The sequence below is a fragment of the Zea mays genome, chromosome 6 (genome assembly GCF_902167145.1).
Source record: "Zea mays cultivar B73 chromosome 6, Zm-B73-REFERENCE-NAM-5.0, whole genome shotgun sequence".
Lineage (NCBI taxonomy): Eukaryota > Viridiplantae > Streptophyta > Magnoliopsida > Poales > Poaceae > Zea > Zea mays.
Window position 1 is genome coordinate 132545501 of NC_050101.1, and position 21458 is coordinate 132566958.

Genomic DNA, 21458 nt, shown 5'->3' on the forward strand with positions numbered 1-21458 from the left:
CCAACCAAGACTCAAAAGTAGCTTAGATCTTACAATAGCATCATTGTAATAGAAAAAATTTGATACCTCATAAAAATACCGACATGGTCGAACAAAAGTTTGCATCTACATCATTCTTTTGGCGTCTATCGTGTACCTTGGTATTATATGATTAAATTGCTTAGTTGATAGAATTAGAATCTAAATCGCCTAATTCTTTTATAACTTGCATAATTCTTTTACAATAAAGACAACAATACACTGCAAAATATTAGTTAAACATTTAGATAAATCGTTTAGTGCGTAGATTTCAAAATATGGTAAAAAAAAATTAGAGACCTTGGTAGATTTTACGTTAACTAATTCACATATCACGGTTCCTTTAATTTGTGATTTAGTTGAAACTCTAAGATGAGCTTGGGGACAGTAATTTGATCTTGTTTGGTTAAAGCATCACAATTTCTAGACATATTTGTATGTTGATTGAGCGTTCAGTCGCTCTATCTTTGCTCCAAAATCCTGAAATGCCTTTCAGGCAACTAATATCAGCACCACTATGAATTGGGGGTGTCACTTTTCAATCACCTAATTCGGTCCTTGAAAAGAAATCTCACATCGCCAGTAGCTGACTGTCTCTTAGCAGTGATTTGAATCACAGCACCATCAGCAAGCATGCGCTGAACCACTCTTGCGATATTTTTTGAATCGTCTATCCCGAGATGGTGGTTTCCAACAATTGGCAGTTGAAGTTCTCTCATCATTGTCATCATTCCAGTTGCCTGGCAAAACAGAAGTCAACTGCACATGAGTTATCAAGTTTTGGTCATCATAGGTAAAAGCACTACATGGTACAATTCAATTACCCTTCTGTTATAGAAGTTGAGGTAGATATCCTTCAAGTTAATCCATTCCATAAAATAGGTAGGTAAATTTATTTTTGAAACCTTGCACTGCTCAGGGACCTTTGTCTTCAAATCCCAGTTTCCACTGCCACATTTGAAGCATGAGAAGTTCAGTCTCTAAAGTCTGAAGCATTGAAACAACTAGTCATTTAAAAAAAACAACTCAAACATATATTTTGTTGAATGATTGGATGGGCAGAATTTCAAGAGATTGTTCACAAATGTTCATTGTTGGAATGAGAGAAACCCTAACCCTAATCAGGGTCAAAAATGCATTGATATATTAGAGTTAGGTGGACCAAGGTCCATTACAATAAAGGTATACAGTAACTGGGAGGTATACACTAACACTAACAGTTATGCTAACTCCCGTAGTCACAACTCTATCATGTACAGATGTTGAGACTAGACCAAAACTCGATGAAGATGGTGTAAGGAAGCCCCTTGGTGAAGATGTCGGCGAATTGCGAAGTGGTCGGGACGCAGACATCGCAGACAGCGACACGCTCGCGGACGAAGTGGAAGTCAATCTGCACAGGATTGGTGGAGAGATAGATCGCGCTGACATTGTCGCATAGACAAGGGTGGCGCATGCGAGGGGGCTGTGAAGCTAATGAAGCTAACGGAGCCAGGAAGCCTCAGCCACGCCATTTGCCACAACGCGATACTTGGCCTCAGCGCTGGAGCGGGAGATGACGCGCTGCTGCTTCGAGGACCAGGAGGGGAGGTTGGCGCCGAGGAAAACGACGTAGCCGGATGTGGACCGGTGCATGTCGAGGCAACCAACCCAATCAGCGTCAGTATAGACCACCAGCTCAGAAATCGGAGAGAGACGAAGAAAGAGGTTAAGGTTGAGGGAGCCATAAAGGTAGCGAAGGATCTGCTTGAGAGTTGTGAGCTAGGCTCCCGCAAGGTGTGCATGTAAAGGTATACCTGTTGGACCGGTGAATGTGAGGTACTGGAGAGCCCTGGTGAGGCTCCAGTAGGCCGTCGTGTCGCTGACCGGGGCGCCATCATCGTCGGAGAGCTTCGCCAGAGTGTCGACAAGCGTGGAGCAGAGCTTGCGGTCGGACATGTCAATCCACTCCAAGATGTCGAGGGTGTACTGGCGCTGGTGAAGGAAAAGGCCATAGGGGCGCCGCTCCACAATGACCCCGAGGAAGTGGTAGAGTGGAGCTTGATCCTTCATCGCGAACTCACGCTGAAGGGCAGCAATCGTACGCTGGAGGAGGTCGGCACTGGACACCATGAGCAAGATGTCGTTGACGTAGAGGAGGTAGACGGTGTCGGCATCCCGATGGATGAACAGGGACATGTCTGACTTGGCCTCGACAAAGTTGGTAGGAGGCGAAGCGACTGTACCAAGCCTGTGGTGCCTGCTTGAGACCATATAGAGAGCGGTTCAACTTATAGACCAGGCCCGAGAGAGCGAAGTCCGCAAAGTCAGCAGGCTTGCTGCAATACACCGTCTCGATCAGAGTGTTGTGTAGGAAGGCATTCTTGACGTCCGATTGGTGGACCGCCTAGTCCCGGGAGGGTGAGGGAGAGCACGGTCCGAACAGTGGCGAACTTGGCGGAGCTAAAGGTCTCGTCGTAGTCCACTCTACGATGCTGAGTGAAGCCTTGAAGGACCCAACGGGCCTTGTACTGATCCAGAGAGCCGTCGGACGTGAGCTTGTGGCAAAAAATCCACTTGCCGGTGACCACGTTGGTGCCAGGGGGACACAACACCAAGTCTCAAGTGTGGTTGGCCAGCAGGGTCGGTCATGTACTCCTCCATGGCACGGTGCCAATGGGGATCAGCGAGAGCAACGCAAATGGAGGGGATAGGTGAAGGAGATGGAGCAGCGTCATCCATGAGCACTAGCCAGTCGACAGGGCGAAGAATGCCAGTTAATCGACGCGTCACCATTAGGTGGACATGGTGTGGGTCGCAGTGGAAAGCGGCCGAAGGGTACACCAGTGGCTCATCTCGGGAAAAGGCCGAGGCACAGATCGGCTTAGAGAGATCGGTGAAGCGAGTCAAGAAGGACGAAGAGGCAAGGCTGCGCAGGGTGGAGTCGATGGGGCCGCGCGTGCGTAGGCGGAGGTGACGAGGCCGCAGGAGGAGGTACTACGACAGGATTGGCATATCGAGAGACGAGATTAGGAGGTGGGGAGGAGCCAGCAAGAGGGAAAGAGTCCCCATCGAAAACGACATGTCTAGAGATGATGCAATTGGTTAGAAGATCGAGGCAGTGATGCCCCTTATGATCAGAGGAGTACCCAAGGAAAAGGCAGTGGGTGGATCATGGCGCGAGTTTGTGGGGAGTGGTGGCAGAGGTGTTAGGATAGCAGGCGCATCCAAAGACACTAAGGTGCGTATAGGAAGGAGTGGTGTTGAAGAGGACGAAGAAATGAGTGAGGTGACTATCCGCCTTGGAGGGAACACGGTTCAGGAGGTAAGTTGCAGTGTGGAGGGCCTCAGCTAAGTAAGAAGCAGGAAGAGAGGCCTAAAATAGGAGGATACGAATGTGGTTGGTGATGGTGTGAATCATGGGCTCGACCTTGCCGTTCTAAGGGGAGGTGTAGGGACAGGACATCCGCAGTTGCATGCCACACGAGAGGAAGAAGGCACGAGATGTGGAGTTGTTGAACTCCTGTCCGTTGTCACACTGAACAGCCCGGATGGTGCAACCGAACTGAGTCAACACCCAAGAGAAGAAGTGAGAGGGTGGGGAAGGTGTCAGACTTACAAGGGAGGGGAAAAGTCCAAAGGTAGAAAGAGAAGTCATCCAGGATCACTAGATAGTATTGGTTACCAAAGAGGCTTGATATCGGGGAGGTCCAAAGGTCACACTGGATGAGATCAAAGGGGTGAGCGGTGCAGGACATGGAAGAGATGAAAAGTAAGCGAGTGTGAACCAAGCTGACAAGCATGGCCGCGGGGATAGGGAATGGCCGAGGTGGACGAAAGTCTAGACAAGATGTCGTGGTCGAGGTGGCCAAGACGGCGATGCCAAGTGGAGACAGTGGTAGCAGCGGCGAGGGCAAAGTGTGGGGCAACACAAGAGGAAGGAGGTGGGGCAAGAAAGCGAATAGAATATAGGGGTCGAAGTTGTCGCATCGAGCGAGCACGACACGAGTGGTAAGGTGTCGCATGGTGAGCCCACAAGGATCTAACTCTATAGAACAGTGGTGAAGCGACGAACCGAGGGGCAACAAGGTCGTCGTTGAGGTAGAACGGTCATGGAACAACTGAATCACCTACTAAGGTGATTGGGAGTGTGGAATCGTTCCCCACAATGAAGGATGGGAGGGATAGGCCGATAAGGGATGGGAGTGGGATAATGTGTTGGCAACGGGAGTGGTGTGGTAGGAGGCACCGAACTTGACCACTCAATCGAGAGAGGAGAGGAGAGGGGCAGAGTCAACGCCATGGTGTCGAACGAGGCGACGAGGGAAGTCGGGTCCTAGCCTCCAGCCGATGGGGACCAAGGGGCCGAGGCAGGTATCCCTGGGAGTGGGAGGAGAGGCGAAGATGGCGTCGGGTAGGGTAGAGGAGGCGCCGAGAGCGTTGGGACACCGTAGGATGGCACCGTAAGGAGAACTAGTTGTGAGGGATGTGGCAAAAAGCACTCGTGGTCGAGCCCGACCACATGGAGATGTGCCTGGTCCAGGGGTTAGAGCGACGGCCACGCCGAAGCAGCGAGACTGGACGAGGCAGTGAGAGCACACACAGGGTCAAGGAGAGGCGCCTCCGCCATAAAGGGCCATGCCACGGAGGGAAGGGGCAGCGGGTTGTGGGCGGCGACATAATAGGCAACACAGAGGGTCGGTGGATGCTCAGTGGCGACGCAGGGGGTCGACGTGGCGGCGTAGGGGGCATGGCGGTGTAGAGGCAGCATGGGGCCTGGGAGACGTAATTGGCGGCAATGGGGAAGGGGAAGGGGGTCGCGGCGTCTAGTGGGGCAGAGGTGACGATGAGCTGGTGCAAGGGAGAGCTGAGCGATGGTGGAGGCTTGTGCCCTAGTGACAGAGATAGACACCATGTCGTGTAGGCCGAAGCCAAACTTCTCGAAGAGGATGGAGTCGCGAGATTCGTCCGTGAAGGACGCCTGGTAGAGCTCTGCTGCCGTCGAACAAAAGAGGACTCCAGCAACATCGGGGAGGGCCGCGTGGGCGGCGGCAAGTCCCAGCGCGACGAGATGCCAGTGAGGGGGAGAGCAGGCCGCCACAAACGGCGACTGGAGGACGCTCCGGTGAGGGTGGGGGCACGACCACCGCGGACAGCGGCAAGGAGTGCGCGGCCGCGCCAGTTGCGAATCCGTCGGCAGCCCAGTAGCGATTGTCCGCCATTGAGGGGTGGGGAGGGAGTAGGGTGATGCCAGAGGTGGGGGTGACGCCGGAGGTGGGAGAGGGGCTTGCGACGGTGTACCAACGACCAAAGGTGGGGGAGAGGGTTGTGGGAGGGAGGGAGAAGAAATTGTCGGTCTTTCGTACCTCGCTCCGACAAGTAAATTTATTGTACGCGTTCCAGGCTCCGGAGGGTGTGCGTGGAGGGCGCAAGATTTATACTAGTTCAGGCAGAACATCCCTACTTTCAGTCATTGGTGGCTTGCGCTACCAGCACCATTGATGATCAAACTCGTAGTAGGGGTTACAAGCGGTTGAGAGAGGGAGGAGAGGCTCCCAAGTCTCCTTATCGGGGTGGAAGTGGAGCTTAGAAGCTGCAGGGTGGAGTCCTTGCTAAGTCTTGGCTCGGCGAAGCTCCAACCTCCTGGTCCTCGTCAGTGCTCCTCCTCCTGTTCGTCCTTGTGGGTTCGTGTCCGTCTGAAGGCGTACGGTTGCCCCAAGAGCTCTCCTCTCGATCGATTTCCCTTGCCTTGAGGCCAGCCTCTCCCTTTTATAGACTGGAAGAGGGGTCGGCCAGTGGTGACTTCCCTGGGAAGGAGGCATAAGGCAAGGGTAAAACCACTGTTTTACCCCAGAGTGGTTTTACCCCGGGTGTAGCCACACATACTCGTGGGGCCCGGGGCTGCCTGGCTGACTCGTATTTACCGTGGCGGATGACGTGGGAACGGTGATGGTCCGAGGCGTCATCATTTTGGCCTCCGTAGCCTAGGACTCGACGCAGCCCGTCGTGTAGTGCCCTGCAGGAGGTCTGTGCACTCAGGCCTAGTTCGATAGGCCATAATTGCGTCGTAGGTCGAGGGGTGTGTGTGCCATTAATGCGTCGCAGTCCGAGGTGCTCATAGGTCATGAGTGGGAAGCGGACCGGCACCGCGTTGTAGCTCGGTGCCAGGCGTTGTTAAATGCAATCGACTATTTATGGCGAGTCAGTCTGGGGCCGGTTACGAGATCCACTCGAGTGGTTCCCTTCCGACACGCCCGGCCTCCCCTGTCAGGTTCCGCCACGCCCGACCTCGGACTCGGTGCCGTGGGGTTCGACCGGGGGCGGGTCCTTTCAGGGTTGACGCATCCGCCTCTCCCAACTAACTGGCAGGCCCTAGCGACCAGGAGTCCTTCCCCAGTGTGCTCGTTGACCGGTGGTCCTGGGGACCGGGGATCATTTCCCCGACAGAAACCTAGCTGGATACCATGTTGGAATGAGAGATACCCCAACCCTAATCAGGGTTGGAAATGCATTGATACATTAGAGTTAGATGGGCCAAGGCCCATTATAATAGAGGTATACACTAACAGGGAGGTGAACGCTAACAGTTACACTACCATTCATGACTAATTTGCTTTAATGTAGCTACAAAAGCATTAGGTTACCAAGTAACAAATGCTCCACGGTTGAGTGATCCACCTTGCTCCTTTTTCCACAGGTTGTGATTTCCAAGCCAGTCCTCAAACTCTTGCAGCACTTGCTTGAAAGGGGTAGCAGTGTCATGCCAAACACTGTTATGTAACAAAGGAGTTGTTAGTGTGCCCGGATAAAAAATAACCAGAGTTAAGGAATATATTTCAGTTCCAGATTATTATGGTGCAAGCACCCATATAAAATGTTGTCTCTGGTTATGATTCATTTTATTTTTCTTTTGCTTTTTAAAATTCTTCTAGCTTTTTTATTTGGTGATATTGCCCTAGTCATCGATACTATCATAATAAATTCTAGTAACTCCATGTGCAAGGGTCGCATACACATGTTGCGTGGAGCTATGGAGGGCATGGCACTGGCCATCCAGAACCACAAGGGGGCCAACAATTTTGAACTTCTCTTTAAGAATTTCCTAACACATTACATTTCTCTCCAAGACCTGGCCCGTCCTGCATACTCTATCTCAAAAAGCTCACGCTACCCGCCTGCTGTTGCTTGCCTATAATATTTGTGAACACCAGCATCACTTGTGGATTGGCACAGTTACAAGAGCTGTGGCACACTGCAATGGCAAGAGATTCTAGACTACTTCATACCTTTGTGTTCAAAGAGGAATGGGTATTATAGTTCAAAAGAAACGGGGACCAAATAAAGAACAGGAAAATATGGAAAAGTATCACTAAACATCATTTAGAATGAAACTGTTTGGGTTGGCATCAAAAAAATCACAATGAATATCTTAAGTCGCATTGTACTGTATTTTAAATTTACCATGGATTCTTCTTAATAATAATGATACATAGTTCTCCTGCGTGTACGGAAAAAAAAAGATTTACCATATAACCAAAGATCTCAATTTTCATGTTGCCATGAATATAAGCATGTCAATTAAAGATATCTTATTGTACTTGACTACTTGTGAATGCTCACTTCAATTCCTTTTCCATGATAGTAGCAAGGTCATTGTGAAAGTGGTGAACTTGGGAGTAGCAAGTATTCTTAACAATTGAAGGTCTAAACTTTAACTATTAAAGGAGAAAAATAAATTCATGTAACAAGAAAGTGTTTCCTATATGTTTGGGTTTTGCACATACTCAATGTGATCATAACTGATAGACGATTAGAACCTGTTTGTTTCAGCTTGTACATTGTGAAAAGCAGCATGCATATTATAAGATCTACATTTTGCGCGGGAGGAGGGGGGCGCTGGCTATAATCCACAAGAAACTAACAAGACCTTGGTTCTCCACGTTGACAAATGAACAAAGTGAGTTCTGAATCATATATATGGCAAATGGCAGTGAGAGTGCCGGAAGGTAACAGTGAAGGGAACATAAATAAATATTGCAAATCAAACAGTTTGGCTGAAACTGTTCTGTTCTTTTTTTCACGGGCACGCAGGAGAGCTGTGTATCATTATTATATTAAGAAGTAAATGGGTTATAACACATACACCAAACAACTAGACACACAGCAACAAAAAATTACATGTTTCACCTGTAAATAAAACTAAAAACGACCTCAACCAGACGTCAAATATTATTTGGTGCAAGGGAGCGGAGATGAGAAACCCCTAAAGGGCTAGCAGAACACCAAAGATGTGGCTCGTGTTTTATGAGCAACAAAACCTCATTCAAGCTTGGCAAAATCCCATAAAAACACAACAATTGCTGTATGCAAGCCATCATTCTCCATTTGCATACCTCTCTTTTTATCTCCTAGCCATTTAGCATAGTAAATTATTGGTTGTGCTGTAGTGGAGAAAAGAGATGTATGCACATAGTAGAGGCTAATTGGATCATGTGACTGCAATTCACTGCAGCTGAGAAAGTCGATGCCTGCTCATGATTCCAAATGTTATGAAAAGATCGACCTTGAAGTTTTTTTCAAAACCAAATACTAAGATTGTACTATGATGGTGTAGTTCTTAAGTGAACCAAGTTACCTAATTTGAAAAAAGAAGTCGAGTATCAGTTGTTGAAATAGTTTTGCATCATATAAATCACACTCAACAAAGCAGCATAATAGTAACAAATGCTAAACATACCGGTCAACCCCAAATTTTCCATATTTCCCTTCTATGTATTCTGTTGTTCTTTGCTCACTCATTGCAGTTGGACGCACAAACCTATGGTCAACAAACAAGAGAGGACAGAGGCCAATTCAGAAAAATAATAGAAGTACAGCAATAGTATCAGAATCCACTTAAGTGTACAATACGGTGTGGACCAACTTATTTATATGAGTATGTGCATTAATCGTTAAATATGAACCTTACATTCTTGAACAATCTGAGATCATACTACCAAATCATTTATACAAAAACAATAGAGAGAACAATGTTACAAGCCTTCGAAGCTTGCATATGTCTGGGTAGTGTTAATCACTTATATAAAAGTTATATACAGCACGAGTAACAGTGGCAATCTCTTATCAGTAATTACAAATGAGGTAATACCTATGAAATGAATCAACAAATTCTCTGTTTTGAGCATCAATCATCATGACTGGGAACTCAAGGATTTCAACCCTACCCTCCAAATCAAGAATCAATAAATATTCCAGTTTCTGAGGCTTGGATTTATCTGTGGCTGATGCATTCACTGGAAGGTCCATCTTCAAATTGTGACTGAACTTCTCCAGATGCATTGCATCATTCATCTGAAGAACTAAAATATTTAGTTACAATAGTGCTTTGCTAGTTAAGATAAGTATTAAAATCTTTAACTACATAAGACTATGTATATATACATACATAGAGCAGCGCTATTCGTCACCTAGGTGATGAGCACCCACCCAGAAATGACTTAAATAATGACTTACAAAGATCACCAATAACTTAAATTTGTTAAGTCATTTCAGGGTGGGTGATCATAAAAAAACTCGGCCGGGGAGGGAAAGACCGCCCTCCCGGTATGGCGGTATTATATTAAGAAGAGACCGAAACATTGGTCCCGGCCGAGAAAACCCCCGGACCCTAGCCCCCATCACTAGCGGGTCGATCAATTGCCCACTCTGCAACGGCCCAGCCAGAGGGCGGCGCGCAGGATATCGATCCCCGAGAGCGGGCGGGGCACAACGAGTGGATTTTTTTTAACCAAGCCCAAAATTCGCCCCCGAGGGGGATCGAACCCGAGACCTGGAGGTGCTACTCGGAAGCCTTAACCATTACGCTAGAGGCCCTTTCGCAGGGTGGGTGATCATCACCTAGGGTGACTAATAACATCTCTCTCTCTAGAGAGAGAGAGAGAGAGAGTAAAGAGCACTTCCGGTCCTTAAACATGTCTGGCTGTGTCATCCCGGTCCATAAACTTTTTAAAGTATGTCTCTTAAAGCCTTAATCCTTGTTCGGGTCTCTATTAGAGACAAAACGGATCAAAACAAACCGGGTAGGAGGATGTCTTTCCCTTCTTCCTCGAGCCGACACAGGAGAGGTGCAGGCGGCGGCAAGCAGAGCGTACCCAGTGTTCCGCGGACAACGTCTACCTCGGCACCGATCCTCCACACCTTCCTTGCGACCCCGACGACATTGCTCCATGCCTTGGCAAAGCGAGCCACCAGCCACGCCCACACCCTCATGCAGGGGCCCACCTCGTGCTCCATGGTCACCGACGCACCCTCCGGCACGGCCACCCGCCACTCCAGACCACTCCGCGCTTCCCTCGCGGAGGCGGCCATGTTGACCGGTACACGAGCGCGACTGCCAACACCGGTTGGGTCCCTATTGTAAGCGTGTAAGAACGCGGCGACAGAATGTGACCCTACGGTGTATTTGGTATTGTAACTCTTGTGAAGTTGACCTCAGTCTCTCTATTGGATGCTCTCGTTGCTTGCTTGTCTCACTTTATCTAGGCTTTCTTCACAAACAATCTTCTCGTCATAGAATGTTGTGAGAAAGCTTCCATGTGTGTGTGTGTACAGCTAGAGAGATGGGAAACAATGGGGTATTGGACTTTGACGTAGGGCACAAAAGCAGAGATTAGGGGAGACCAACCCTACGCACAAAAGCTACACGCAAGCCTACAACTAAGTGCACACAACCATACATGCATTTTGGAAAGGGGGCTGGCCAAAGAAAAAAAATGTGCACGAGTGAATCCGCAATAAGATTGCTAGTGTGGTACGTTCAGATTGGGGAAGAAAAAGTGAAAGATGGGTCTGTTTTGATCCGTTTTGGACCTAACAGAGACCCGAACAGTGATTAAGGCTTTAAGAGACATACTTTAAAAGTTTATAAACCGAGATGACACAGTTAAACAAGTTTAAGTGTGTGTGTGTGTGTATATATACCAAAAATAATTAGTGTAACATTTATTAAGCATATGAAGGCTCATCTAACAAATATAGGCCAGTATGGCCAATGAGGCTCTGTATATATAGTTGCCTTCACAAATGGAGTGATTATTCTCTCAAATCCCCAAGGTTAGTTACAACATTTAACAGCTAAAACAACAATATTTCGCTCAATAAGACAAGGATAAAAATATTCAACTGCAAATGGATCAAAAATAGAAGGCTACTAAAGTGTTTGAAATCATTTTACCATAAAGGTAAGAGCTAGTGCATTTGTAAAAAGAGCAGACCCAGTGTCGGAGGCTCCCACATGAGTGGGCTGGGAAACAAATAAAACGACACCGAGACAATCTCTCCCCCTACAAATGCGGAGAGACTGCTTCGAACCCGCATCCTGGTGACTCGGTGGGATAACCGGTGTATATATAAACTAACAATATAATATAATAAAAATGTAAAAACGCATTTAGCTCTATATAATTGTCCTATTCATGCTCAAAAGTACGAGTCCAAATGATATTATGATACTCATGTTGTACACGGTAAGAACAATTGTAAAGTGTAGCCTTGGACAGTAATCATGACTAATCGAGCATTCGAGAAAATAATATATACTATTTAAGGTGCACATAGATCAAATTATCAAGAATGCAAAAGTAATTGAGAAATTAAACATTCTCCCACCATGGGCCATGTCTGAGTTTCGTTACTTAAAAGCAATGAAATTACAAAGTGCCACGGTGCCACCAAGTTCAAAACTAATTTAACATATGTTTCATACTTCTATGAAGCTCACATTAACAATATCAAACATCTAAAATTTCAGGGAAACACACCTATGTGTTTCTAAGAGATCAACTCGTATCTCTCTGTAAGAATGTCTCCAGCAGGTAGTGTAAAATAGGGGATGCGGAACTGTAGATGACACTGTTTGTAGAGTAAAGTTTGAAATAGGGGATAAGATAGGGGATGGGATAGGGGATCTGCTGGAGATAGACTAATACCCTAAAAATCAAACCAATGTTTATTTACTTTTGATATAGTCGATTTATATTAATGATACTTATGTTATGTTATGTTATGGATCTGATTTATATACTGTGATGCCCTCGTTTTGCTTAAATTACAAAGATGTTGTCGACTTTTTATATGTTTACCTTCTGCTAGTACTTGTTTGTCAGTTTGGTAGTTTAGCGACATCTTGGAACATTTGGAGATTCCAGGGTCTACCAAAGCATAGACTATATATTATGGGTATAATATTGTAAAAATTTGACACACTTTTTCTCGAACGCGCAGGAGAGCTGCGCATCATTATATTAAGAGAGGAAAGGTCCAAAGTGGACCGAAATACAACGCCCTATAGGGCAGAAAAAAACAAAAACACTGGACCCGATCACCAAGACCTAACACTCATGCCTCCTCTCCAACACCCAATAAGGCGAAACAAAGCAAAGGAGAGGGCTGACAGGCCCGACTAGACCCTATTTAAGGCGACAATAAGTCCCAGATTGTCTATATGCTTCCCGCCTTATCCCAACTGCTCAACTCATCTAAAAACAACCTTTTAACCGAGCTAATGGAAGGGTTCACTCCATCAAAAACAGCCTTATTATGAGTAAGCCATATGCACCAAGCCCCAAGAATTATGACACTATTGAAACCCTTCCTCTTGCACCTGTACACTTTTTTAAGAGCCTTTCCCCACCACACAGCAAAGGATTGTTCGTCATCAACCGGAGTGAGATCACCTAGCCCTATGGACGACAAAATGTGATGCCAAAATTGTCTAGCAAAACTGCAGGTGTAGAGGATATGCTAGGATGTTTCTTGCTCTTGATCACATAGGGGACAACACACCGGGTACTGCATTCCTCTCCTTTGTAGCCTGTCAGCGGTACGACACTTATTCCTTATTGCTAACCAAAGGAAAAACTTGCATTTTGGGGGAGCCCAAGTCTTCCACAATCTTTTCCATGGCTCAAAGGAGATGGACCCCATGAAGAAAGCCATGTAGCAAGACTTAGATGAGAATTGTCCAGAAGCAGTGTGCATCCATACATGTCTGTCCGCCTCCTGTGAAAGCGTTACCTCCCCAAGAACATCCCATAACTTTAAATACTATTGCATACCAAACAGCGAAAGATGACTCCCAATATCACTAACCCACTGCCAGTTATCAAGAGCCTGAGCAACAGTCCTGGTAGAGATGACTCTACGATCAACCATATAGACAACGGCTGGCGCAATATCATTGATAGCATTCTCATTCAACCATTTATCTAACCAAAATAGAGTATTGGTCCCATTTCCGACCACAGAAAAAACCGACAGATTAAAGAACTGTCTGACATGTTGTTGTATAGGAAGACTCATCCCATGCCAAGGTCTGGACGGATCAATTTTTTGCAGCCATAACCATTTAGCCTGTAAAGCCCAACTTTTGAATTGTAAATTAGAAACTCCAAGCCCGCCAAATTTTAGAGGCCTTGTAACTATCTCCCATGGAACAAGACAGCTTCCATCGTTTACATTCTTCCTTCCAACTCATGAAGACGAGGGCCCAACCTGTTGGCAAGAAGCTTGGTGACCAACTTAGCAAAACTGTGGATAAGACTAATAGGCCTATAATCGCTTGCCGACATAACATCCAACCTCTTAGGGAGAAGGATAAGATAGTCCGAATTCAGCAACCCAAGTTTATGAGCATTTCCTTGATGCAAAGAATTCAGGGCAGCCAGCAGATCCTCCTTAATAATGTTCCAACATGTCTTGTAAAACCTCCCCGTAAACCCATCAACCCCAAGAGCTTTATCAGAAGGGAGGCCTGCAACAGTATCTCTTACCTCTTTCTCCAGGAAAGGATTATCTAGCGCACTAAGATCCACCGCATCCCTATGACAGCTTGATAGATCAATAGTAACACGCCTCTGAAAATCAGCGCCCAGAAGGTTGGAAAAGAAACCATCCAGAACTTCTTGTATGTCATCATGATTTGTAATCACCCTTCCATCATCCTCTAGTTTTGAAATAAACTTCCGCTTCTTACGGTAACAAGCATGTCGGTGGAAGAATTGAGTATTGGCATCACCTTCTTTTAAAAATTGAATACGTGACCTCAGACGTGCAATTGTCCTTTGCAAAGAAGCCAAAGCTAGGGATAAATTCTTATTAGAGGGTGATGTGAATTCCAAGTATTTTCATTTGATGGCTAGACACAAAAAAAGGAAGTTGAAAATCTCGACTCTTTCTCACGGTGATATTGTGGCTCATGATGACCATGGCATTAATCAGCTGGCGACTTCCTTTTACAAAAATCTCTTTGGTCCTTCCCGTGATTCGAATATTTCTCTGAAAAATTCTGCTCACCAACCCCTTTTCTTTGGAAGAGATCAAGGATGTGGTGTTTGCTTTGAAACACAATAGTGCTCCGGGCCCCGATGGCTTCCCTTCTGAATTTTTTCAGGAATTTTGGGATGTGATAAAAAGTGATCTGTTCAATCTCTTTAAAGATTTTCATGATGGCTCTCTCAACATTGAAAGACTTAATTTTGGTATTGTCACTCTTATTCCTAAGGTCCCTGATGCGACTGATATTAAAGCTTTTCGCCCAATTTGCTTGCTTAATGTTTGCTACAAAATCATTACCAAAGTTCTTACTAACAGATTGGCTCGTTGCATTACTTCTGTGATTAGTGACCTTCAATATGGGTTTATAAAAGGAAGATATATTATGGATGGTGTTCTTTCTTTGCATGAGATTATTCATGAAGTTAAACGGAAGAAACAGAATGGGGTTATTTTCAAAGTCGATTTTGAAAAAGCCTATGACAAGGTTAATTGGAATTTTCTTCATAAAATGATGATAAAAAAAGGGTTTGGAGATTTATGGAGTGATTGGGTTTTGAAGACTGTGAAAGGTGGCAAAGTTGCTATCCGAACTAATGATGTGGTTGGGCCCTACTTTAAAACTCATAAAGGTGTTCGCCAAGGTGATCCTTTCTCCCCTCTCCTTTTTAATGTGGCTGCTGATGGTCTTGCTTGTCTGATCCAAAAAGCCAAGGATGAAGGTGTTATCAAAGGCCTTATTCCTCATATTGTCACTGGTGGCTGCTGTTGTCTTCAATATGCAGATGACACCATTTTTCTGTTTCAGGATGATTTGGAAAATGCTAGAAATTTGAAGTTTATTCTTTGCATCTTTGAACAGATTTCTGGCTTAAAAATTAATTTTCATAAAAGTGAAATTATTTGCCTGGGAAATGCCTGCAATAGAGAACATCTATATGCTGATATCTTCACTTGTCCTCCCAGTGGTCTTCCTATGAAATACTTAGGGGTTCCTATTGATAACAAAAAATTGTGCAAATCTTTGTGGGATCCCATTGTTGGAAAGGTTGAGAATAAATTGGGCTCCTGGCAAGGTCGGTTCCTTAGTTTGGGTGGCCGGTTAGTCTTGCTTAACAGCAGTCTCACCAACGTTCCCTTGTATATGCTCTCTCTTTATAAATGCCCCAAAGCTGTGTTAAAAAAAATGGATATCTTCAGGAAAAGATTATTATGGCAGGGAGGGCATGATCAGAAAAAATTTCATTTGGCTGCTTGGAACTTAGTCTGCTCCCCTAAAAATATGGGCGGTCTTGGTGTTTTGGATTTGCAAAAAATGAATGAAGCTTTGTTGGCTAAATGGATTTGGAGACTAGAAAATACTAGTGGTTTGTGGCAATCCATTATAAAAAGCAAATACATTAAGAATAAACCTATTATTTCGGTGAAGGATAGACCTTCAGATTCTCATTTCTGGAAAGGTATTCTCTCGGTTCGAGACAAATATTATAAATACTGTAAAATAAAGATTGGTGATGGTAAGAGTTCCAGTTTTTGGAAAAATATTTGGTGTGGCAATATGACGCTGGCTGACAAATACCCTAATTTGTTTGAGGTGGCTTATGACAAAGATATCACTGTTCATAAGGTTGTCTCCTCTAATTTTCAGTTGCTGACTTTCAGAAGAAGACTTATTGGTGCTTTAGGTGAGGCCTATAGTGACCTTATGGATCAGTGTAGCCAGGCCTCGCTTTCTGGAAATGCTGATTCTTCAAATTGGTTGTTGGGTTGCAAAGGTTATTCGGTAAAATCTTTTTACAAAATGTTAAATAATTCCAGAATTGTGGTTCCTGTGAATTTTATGTGGAAAACCAGACTTCCGCAAAAAATTAAAGTGTTCTTATGGTTGGTCAGAAATAATAAGATTTTGACCAAAGACAATTTGGTAAAAAGGCACTGGCATGGGAATACGGCCTGTAACTTTTGTGGATTATTAGAATCCATAGATCACCTATTTTTTCATTGTCCTGTGGCCAGATTCATTTGGAGAATCATCCAAATTGCTTTCAAATTGTCTTCTACCCCAAAAAACTCAGCTGACCTCTTTGGTCCCTGGATTGACAGTTTTCATAATCCTGAAAAGAAGCTGATTCTTTTTGGATGTGGTGCTGTTATTTGGGCTATTTGGCGTACTCGTAATGATTGCTGCTTCAATGCTAGACTGATTGATGATCCATCTAATGTGATTTTCTCCTGCTGTTATTGGATTGATGCTTGGTCTATTCGACAGACAAAGAAGGGAAAAAGACTGGTGGAACAAGGAAGCCGCAGAATTCGAAAGATAACAAGTGATATCTACAGCAAGGCCCATGGTTGGAAGCCGGTTGACAGGCGTCTCCAGTGACATTTTGCTGCTGCTCATGCATCTTTTGCTTCTGGATGTATACAGCGTGTCTGCTTTTGGTAGAGAAAAACTAGTGTTCTTGTCATTCCTGGTGATGTGATGTTCCCGGCTGCTTTTGGGGCATATCCTTTGTAGATATTCAGTGTTATCTGTTAGACTGTCGGTCTTTTGTTGGTTGACCGTATTACTTCTGCTGGGTTTAATGTTTTGTGTAGCTGATATTGTGGTAGGCTTATCGGCTTGTGTCTGTTGGTTTGTCGTGATTCCTGTAAGAACTATGTTTGGTTTCTATTTCTTAATGAAATAGGGGGTATCCCATTGTCAAAAAAAAATAACCAAATTTCCTCCCTGGACAAAATTCTGTTATCTCGCGCCATTTCCACTCTATGCATTGCCTCACGAGCAAGACCCAACTGGACATTCACATTGCCCACTTCTTTATGCCCCCAGGATTGCAGAGACTTAGCTCATATTTTTAATTTCAATGATATCTTCTCCATAGTGCAAGAATCCTGTAATAGCTGATTCCACAATGCAGCCACCACCTCCAAAAAACCAGGGATCTTAGGCCAAAAACTCCCAAAATGAAACTGTCTCTTACCCAAGCACACCTCTCTGACTTTAAGAGTTAAGGGACAGTGATCCGAAACTGAGGTAGCATTACTGTGAAGAGAACAATCAGGAAAATAATCTTCCCAACTGTAGTGCAGAAAACATGATCCAATTTCACAAGGGTAGGCACATCCCTCTGATTCGACCAAGTGAACCTTCTACCAATCAAAGGAATCTCCTTTAGCTCCAAGGAATTAACAAGACCTCTGAAGTTACCCAACATTGTCCTGTTTATGTTGGAATTATTCTTATCCTCTTATTTGAAAATCAGGTTAAAATCACCACATAATAACCATGGCCCCGCACACTCCTCCCTGACCGATCTTAATTCATGGAGAAAAGCTTGCTTAAGGCTATCCTGATGAGGTCCGTACACACCTGTGAACCACCAGCAAGAACCAGACTCCTCCTGAAACTGGACTGAGACAGAGAAGTTCTTCACAATCGAATCCACAGAGACAAAAGACCCATCACGCCAAACAATTAACACCCCTCCTCTAGTCCCCTGAGCGGAGCTATAAACAAAATTACTGAATCCAGTCCCAAGAATAGACAGAATATCAAAATCAGAGATGGAACATAATTTGGTCTCCTGGAGACAAACAATGGAAGGCTTGATATCCAGAACCAGAGTTTTAACCCAGTCCCTCTTGGCACGATCATTGAGACCCCTCAAATTCCAGATAAGAAAACAGCTATTCTCCATGAAAAAAACAAAAAAAAACTACCACTACCATCACTGCCTTACAGACCACCAACTAAGCATGTCCAACCTGAGGCACCTCCCAACCAAACAAAGACGCCAAAGCAGCGATATGCTCACTCGAAAGCCCAGTATCAAATAATTTTGCATAATTGCTGGCATCCTTGAATGAAATATTCTCATTATCATCACAAAATCCCAGATGTCTGCACACATGAGCAGCCGAATTGGAACCCAACTCCGGAGGGAATCTGGCCACTCTCCTACTTCTCCTTGGTTGAAAATTACTCGGCATTGTCTTTTTCCTTCTTTTGGTACTCCGGGGGGGAGGGGTGGTAACAGGCCATCAGGTGGTTTAGAGACCCAGACTTGAACTCTTGCAAAGGTGGATCCATTTCAACCACAGATTGCAACATAAGGTCTTCCTGGACAAGCTGAACCGGGGTCAACCATCTTCTGGAATAAACTTTGAAAACAGGCGGCTTAGCTTTCCATCTGTCTACCCCCGAGGACTGACAGGGACAATGTTTCCTCACCCTGACAGAGCATATATCAGAAATACCACCAGCCACCAAATGAGAGATTCCGGAACCATGCTGCCCTGCTGAGATAACCTCCTCCATAGCATTCTCCTGAACCACTTCTATGAGATCCTCAGAACTTAGCTTAGCAGGAGATAAATCGCCTGTCAACGAGCCGCCACACTGGAAGTTCTCACCCAAATCCACTGCCAGACCCAATGCCAAATTGGGTGGGTGACCAGGCGCCTCCAGCTCCTCAACCGAAGCAACCGGGAGAGCCGGGGCATCAACTGATCCCACCTCCACAAGATCCGGAGACATGGGCGCCACCAGATCAACAACCTGAACAAACGGGAGAATAGCATCCACCTGCCCCGAATGACTGCGCGGCCCCAGTCGCAATTGTATCGGAGTCCGAGCGGAGGATGCAGGGTGACCCATTGTACTTATAGAATAGGAAAAGGATCTTTTATTCTATTCATCTATTGTCTTCTTTTGTTCTAGCATGATTAGTTGAAGTATTGAATTATTTACTGAAGCATATATCGTTCATTGACAACCAACTACATAGCTTTCGATAGTATAGCAGCGAGCCAGCGATGATAGCTGCGATGTAGACAATGCAGCCAGAATTGGCTGGCCTATGTGGAGGATAAGATGGATGTCTTTGAGGTGGTCTATGGAGATCGTATCCTCTAAGGGACACAATTGCTGAAGGGAGAGGGGCTATGATCTGGTAGAGAGGTGTGCAGACAGCTCATTCTTCTCACCTGGATTTTTGTCCTGGCATGTCAATGTCACACAGTTTGAGAGGAGATTTTACCTAGCTATTTTCCTAGAAAAAATGAAGATTAACCTGCAAAACATTCTTATTTTCACCAAGGTCGTTCAATGTTGCCCAAAGATAATCTAAATGTTACTCGATAAGTTGGGCTCGCAAAACAAAGAGTAACAAATCTATCTGACTTGTTAGCAATTCATATGAAGCGTCTCAGGAGCTTCTACTTTTAGTTTTGTGGACATTTAAACAGCAAGCAAATTATTCTTTCTTGGTGAATTCATATGGTACAAGAATCCTACAGTGTATACTGTATATAGGAATTCACTCATCTGAATGTTGGATTGTGATTTACTACCATTCTTAAATAAAAAACCATTTAGCAGTGTCAGCACTCCATGTAACTATTAGTACTATATCATACGAAAAAACATGTTATAATAGCAACTCAAATTGACAAGGAATTCCCTGGCTAGCATCCTACGCGAATCTGATTAAAACTAGAGCAACACCTAATTCCAGCATTCCTACATGCTGCTCGACATATTGTAATTACCAACTTAAGCAAAACTGGGGTGTAACTCCACCAATGCTGGTTCAGTTACACTTCGTTTGTTTAAAACAGAATTTCCTCACATTCTGTTATTTAGTGCTATTGTTAATTAAAAAATACTTGGAACTAAACACAAATGCTTCTTTGGAACAAATATCCCACTAATAGCAAGTCTTCTCCCAGAATCAACTTCTATCCATCGTAGCTCTAATTGTTAACATTAAGCATCTAAACCTCAACAGTAAAATTTATCCGCACCACACTAATAGACTCCAAGATATATGATAGGAAACCACTCCGTTTTCAACACAACCAAAAGCGACCACCATAGCAAGGAGGGAAGCAATCTCACCATTGTGCATTTGCCCTGGGTGTAGTACAAACACGTGGGCTTCCAAGGATACCTGGAGCTCGGCCTGGGCGCCTCCATGACCAGCCCCTCCCTCGCAGCGTGGGCAGATTGTGAAGTAAGAGAGAAGGCGGCAGCAACGGGGGAGCTTCTTCGGCGGGAATTGCGGATGGGAAAGTCCGAGGAGAAAGGGCGGAAGAAGGATTGGAGCAGGGGCGGTATAAGGTTCGCTAAGGAAGACGGTGAAACCCTAGCCAGAGCCATCCCAATTTCCACAGAACAAATGTTGCTTCAGTTCCGGTTCGACAGCCGAACTGGCGACGTTTTCTCCCCTCTCCATCCGCGTCGGCGAATTTATCACCACGGGCTAGTTTGAGAGCTGGCGAGATAAACCTAAGATTAAAAAAATCAATAAGGGCTAGTTTGTAAACTCGCTTTTACAAGTTTCAAATCCCACTATGAATTTAATCCACATTTAGATTGGATAAATTCATACCGCATACTCAGTCCAACGATGAAATTAAATTCATCATTTAATTCATGTATAGTTATTCTTTTGATCTATAGATTCTAACATAAACTTGTGTAATATCATCATGGATTTGTTCCATACCCAATAAGCTATGGATAAAATTCATTTCTTTCATAGTTTAAAAAATTCTCAAACCTTGGGTTATAATCCATGATGGGTTTAGCCGAATAAAAAATTGAGTACACTTGGATTATTTTGGGACATTGATTGTGACATAGATTTAATTACAATCCATGTTAATGCAGAGCTGAATTGGTGTAAACGAACAAGGCCTAAAAGATTTCAATTTTCCCAAGAGAAAAAGAACTAATTTCTCTTGGGGAATGAAAAATCTCATAAAATAGAGTTCCCAAATAGCACTAAATAACTAAATACTACCTTCATTTCCGAATATTTATTACCCGCTAGTTTATTTTTAAATGATACTTTTTGGATTACTACCAAGAACATGATCCCAGAGAGGATTTAGGTTCCTAAACTAGCACACGGGAAATCTACGGTTAGAAAATACAATATTTAGATACAAATTTAAATATATTATATTAAATCAATATAAATTGAATAAATAAAATTTAAAATTAGCATTTATTTTAGAGTTTATTTGCTATTGTCTAATAGGCTATATATTAAAATTTTAGTATGATTTTAACATATTAATGGAGTAATCTACTACTACCCTATAAGGAGTCCCTGTAGGTG

The 21458-nt window shown here is 44.5% G+C and overlaps 1 protein-coding gene across 1 annotated transcript; it reads right to left on the reverse strand.

The window, feature by feature from the left end:
* Positions 1-331: 331 nt before the first annotated feature.
* Positions 332-20541, reverse strand: LOC100193112 (uncharacterized). Its single transcript, NM_001138274.1, has 6 exons — positions 20231-20541; positions 9146-9348; positions 8735-8815; positions 6642-6767; positions 843-966; positions 332-758 (listed from the first exon to the last, which is right to left on the reverse strand). Exons 1-6 carry the CDS (start codon positions 20489-20491, stop codon positions 561-563), a joined length of 993 nt encoding a protein of 330 aa, NP_001131746.1. The 5' UTR covers positions 20492-20541; the 3' UTR covers positions 332-560.
* Between the last annotated feature and the right edge of the window lie 917 nt (positions 20542-21458).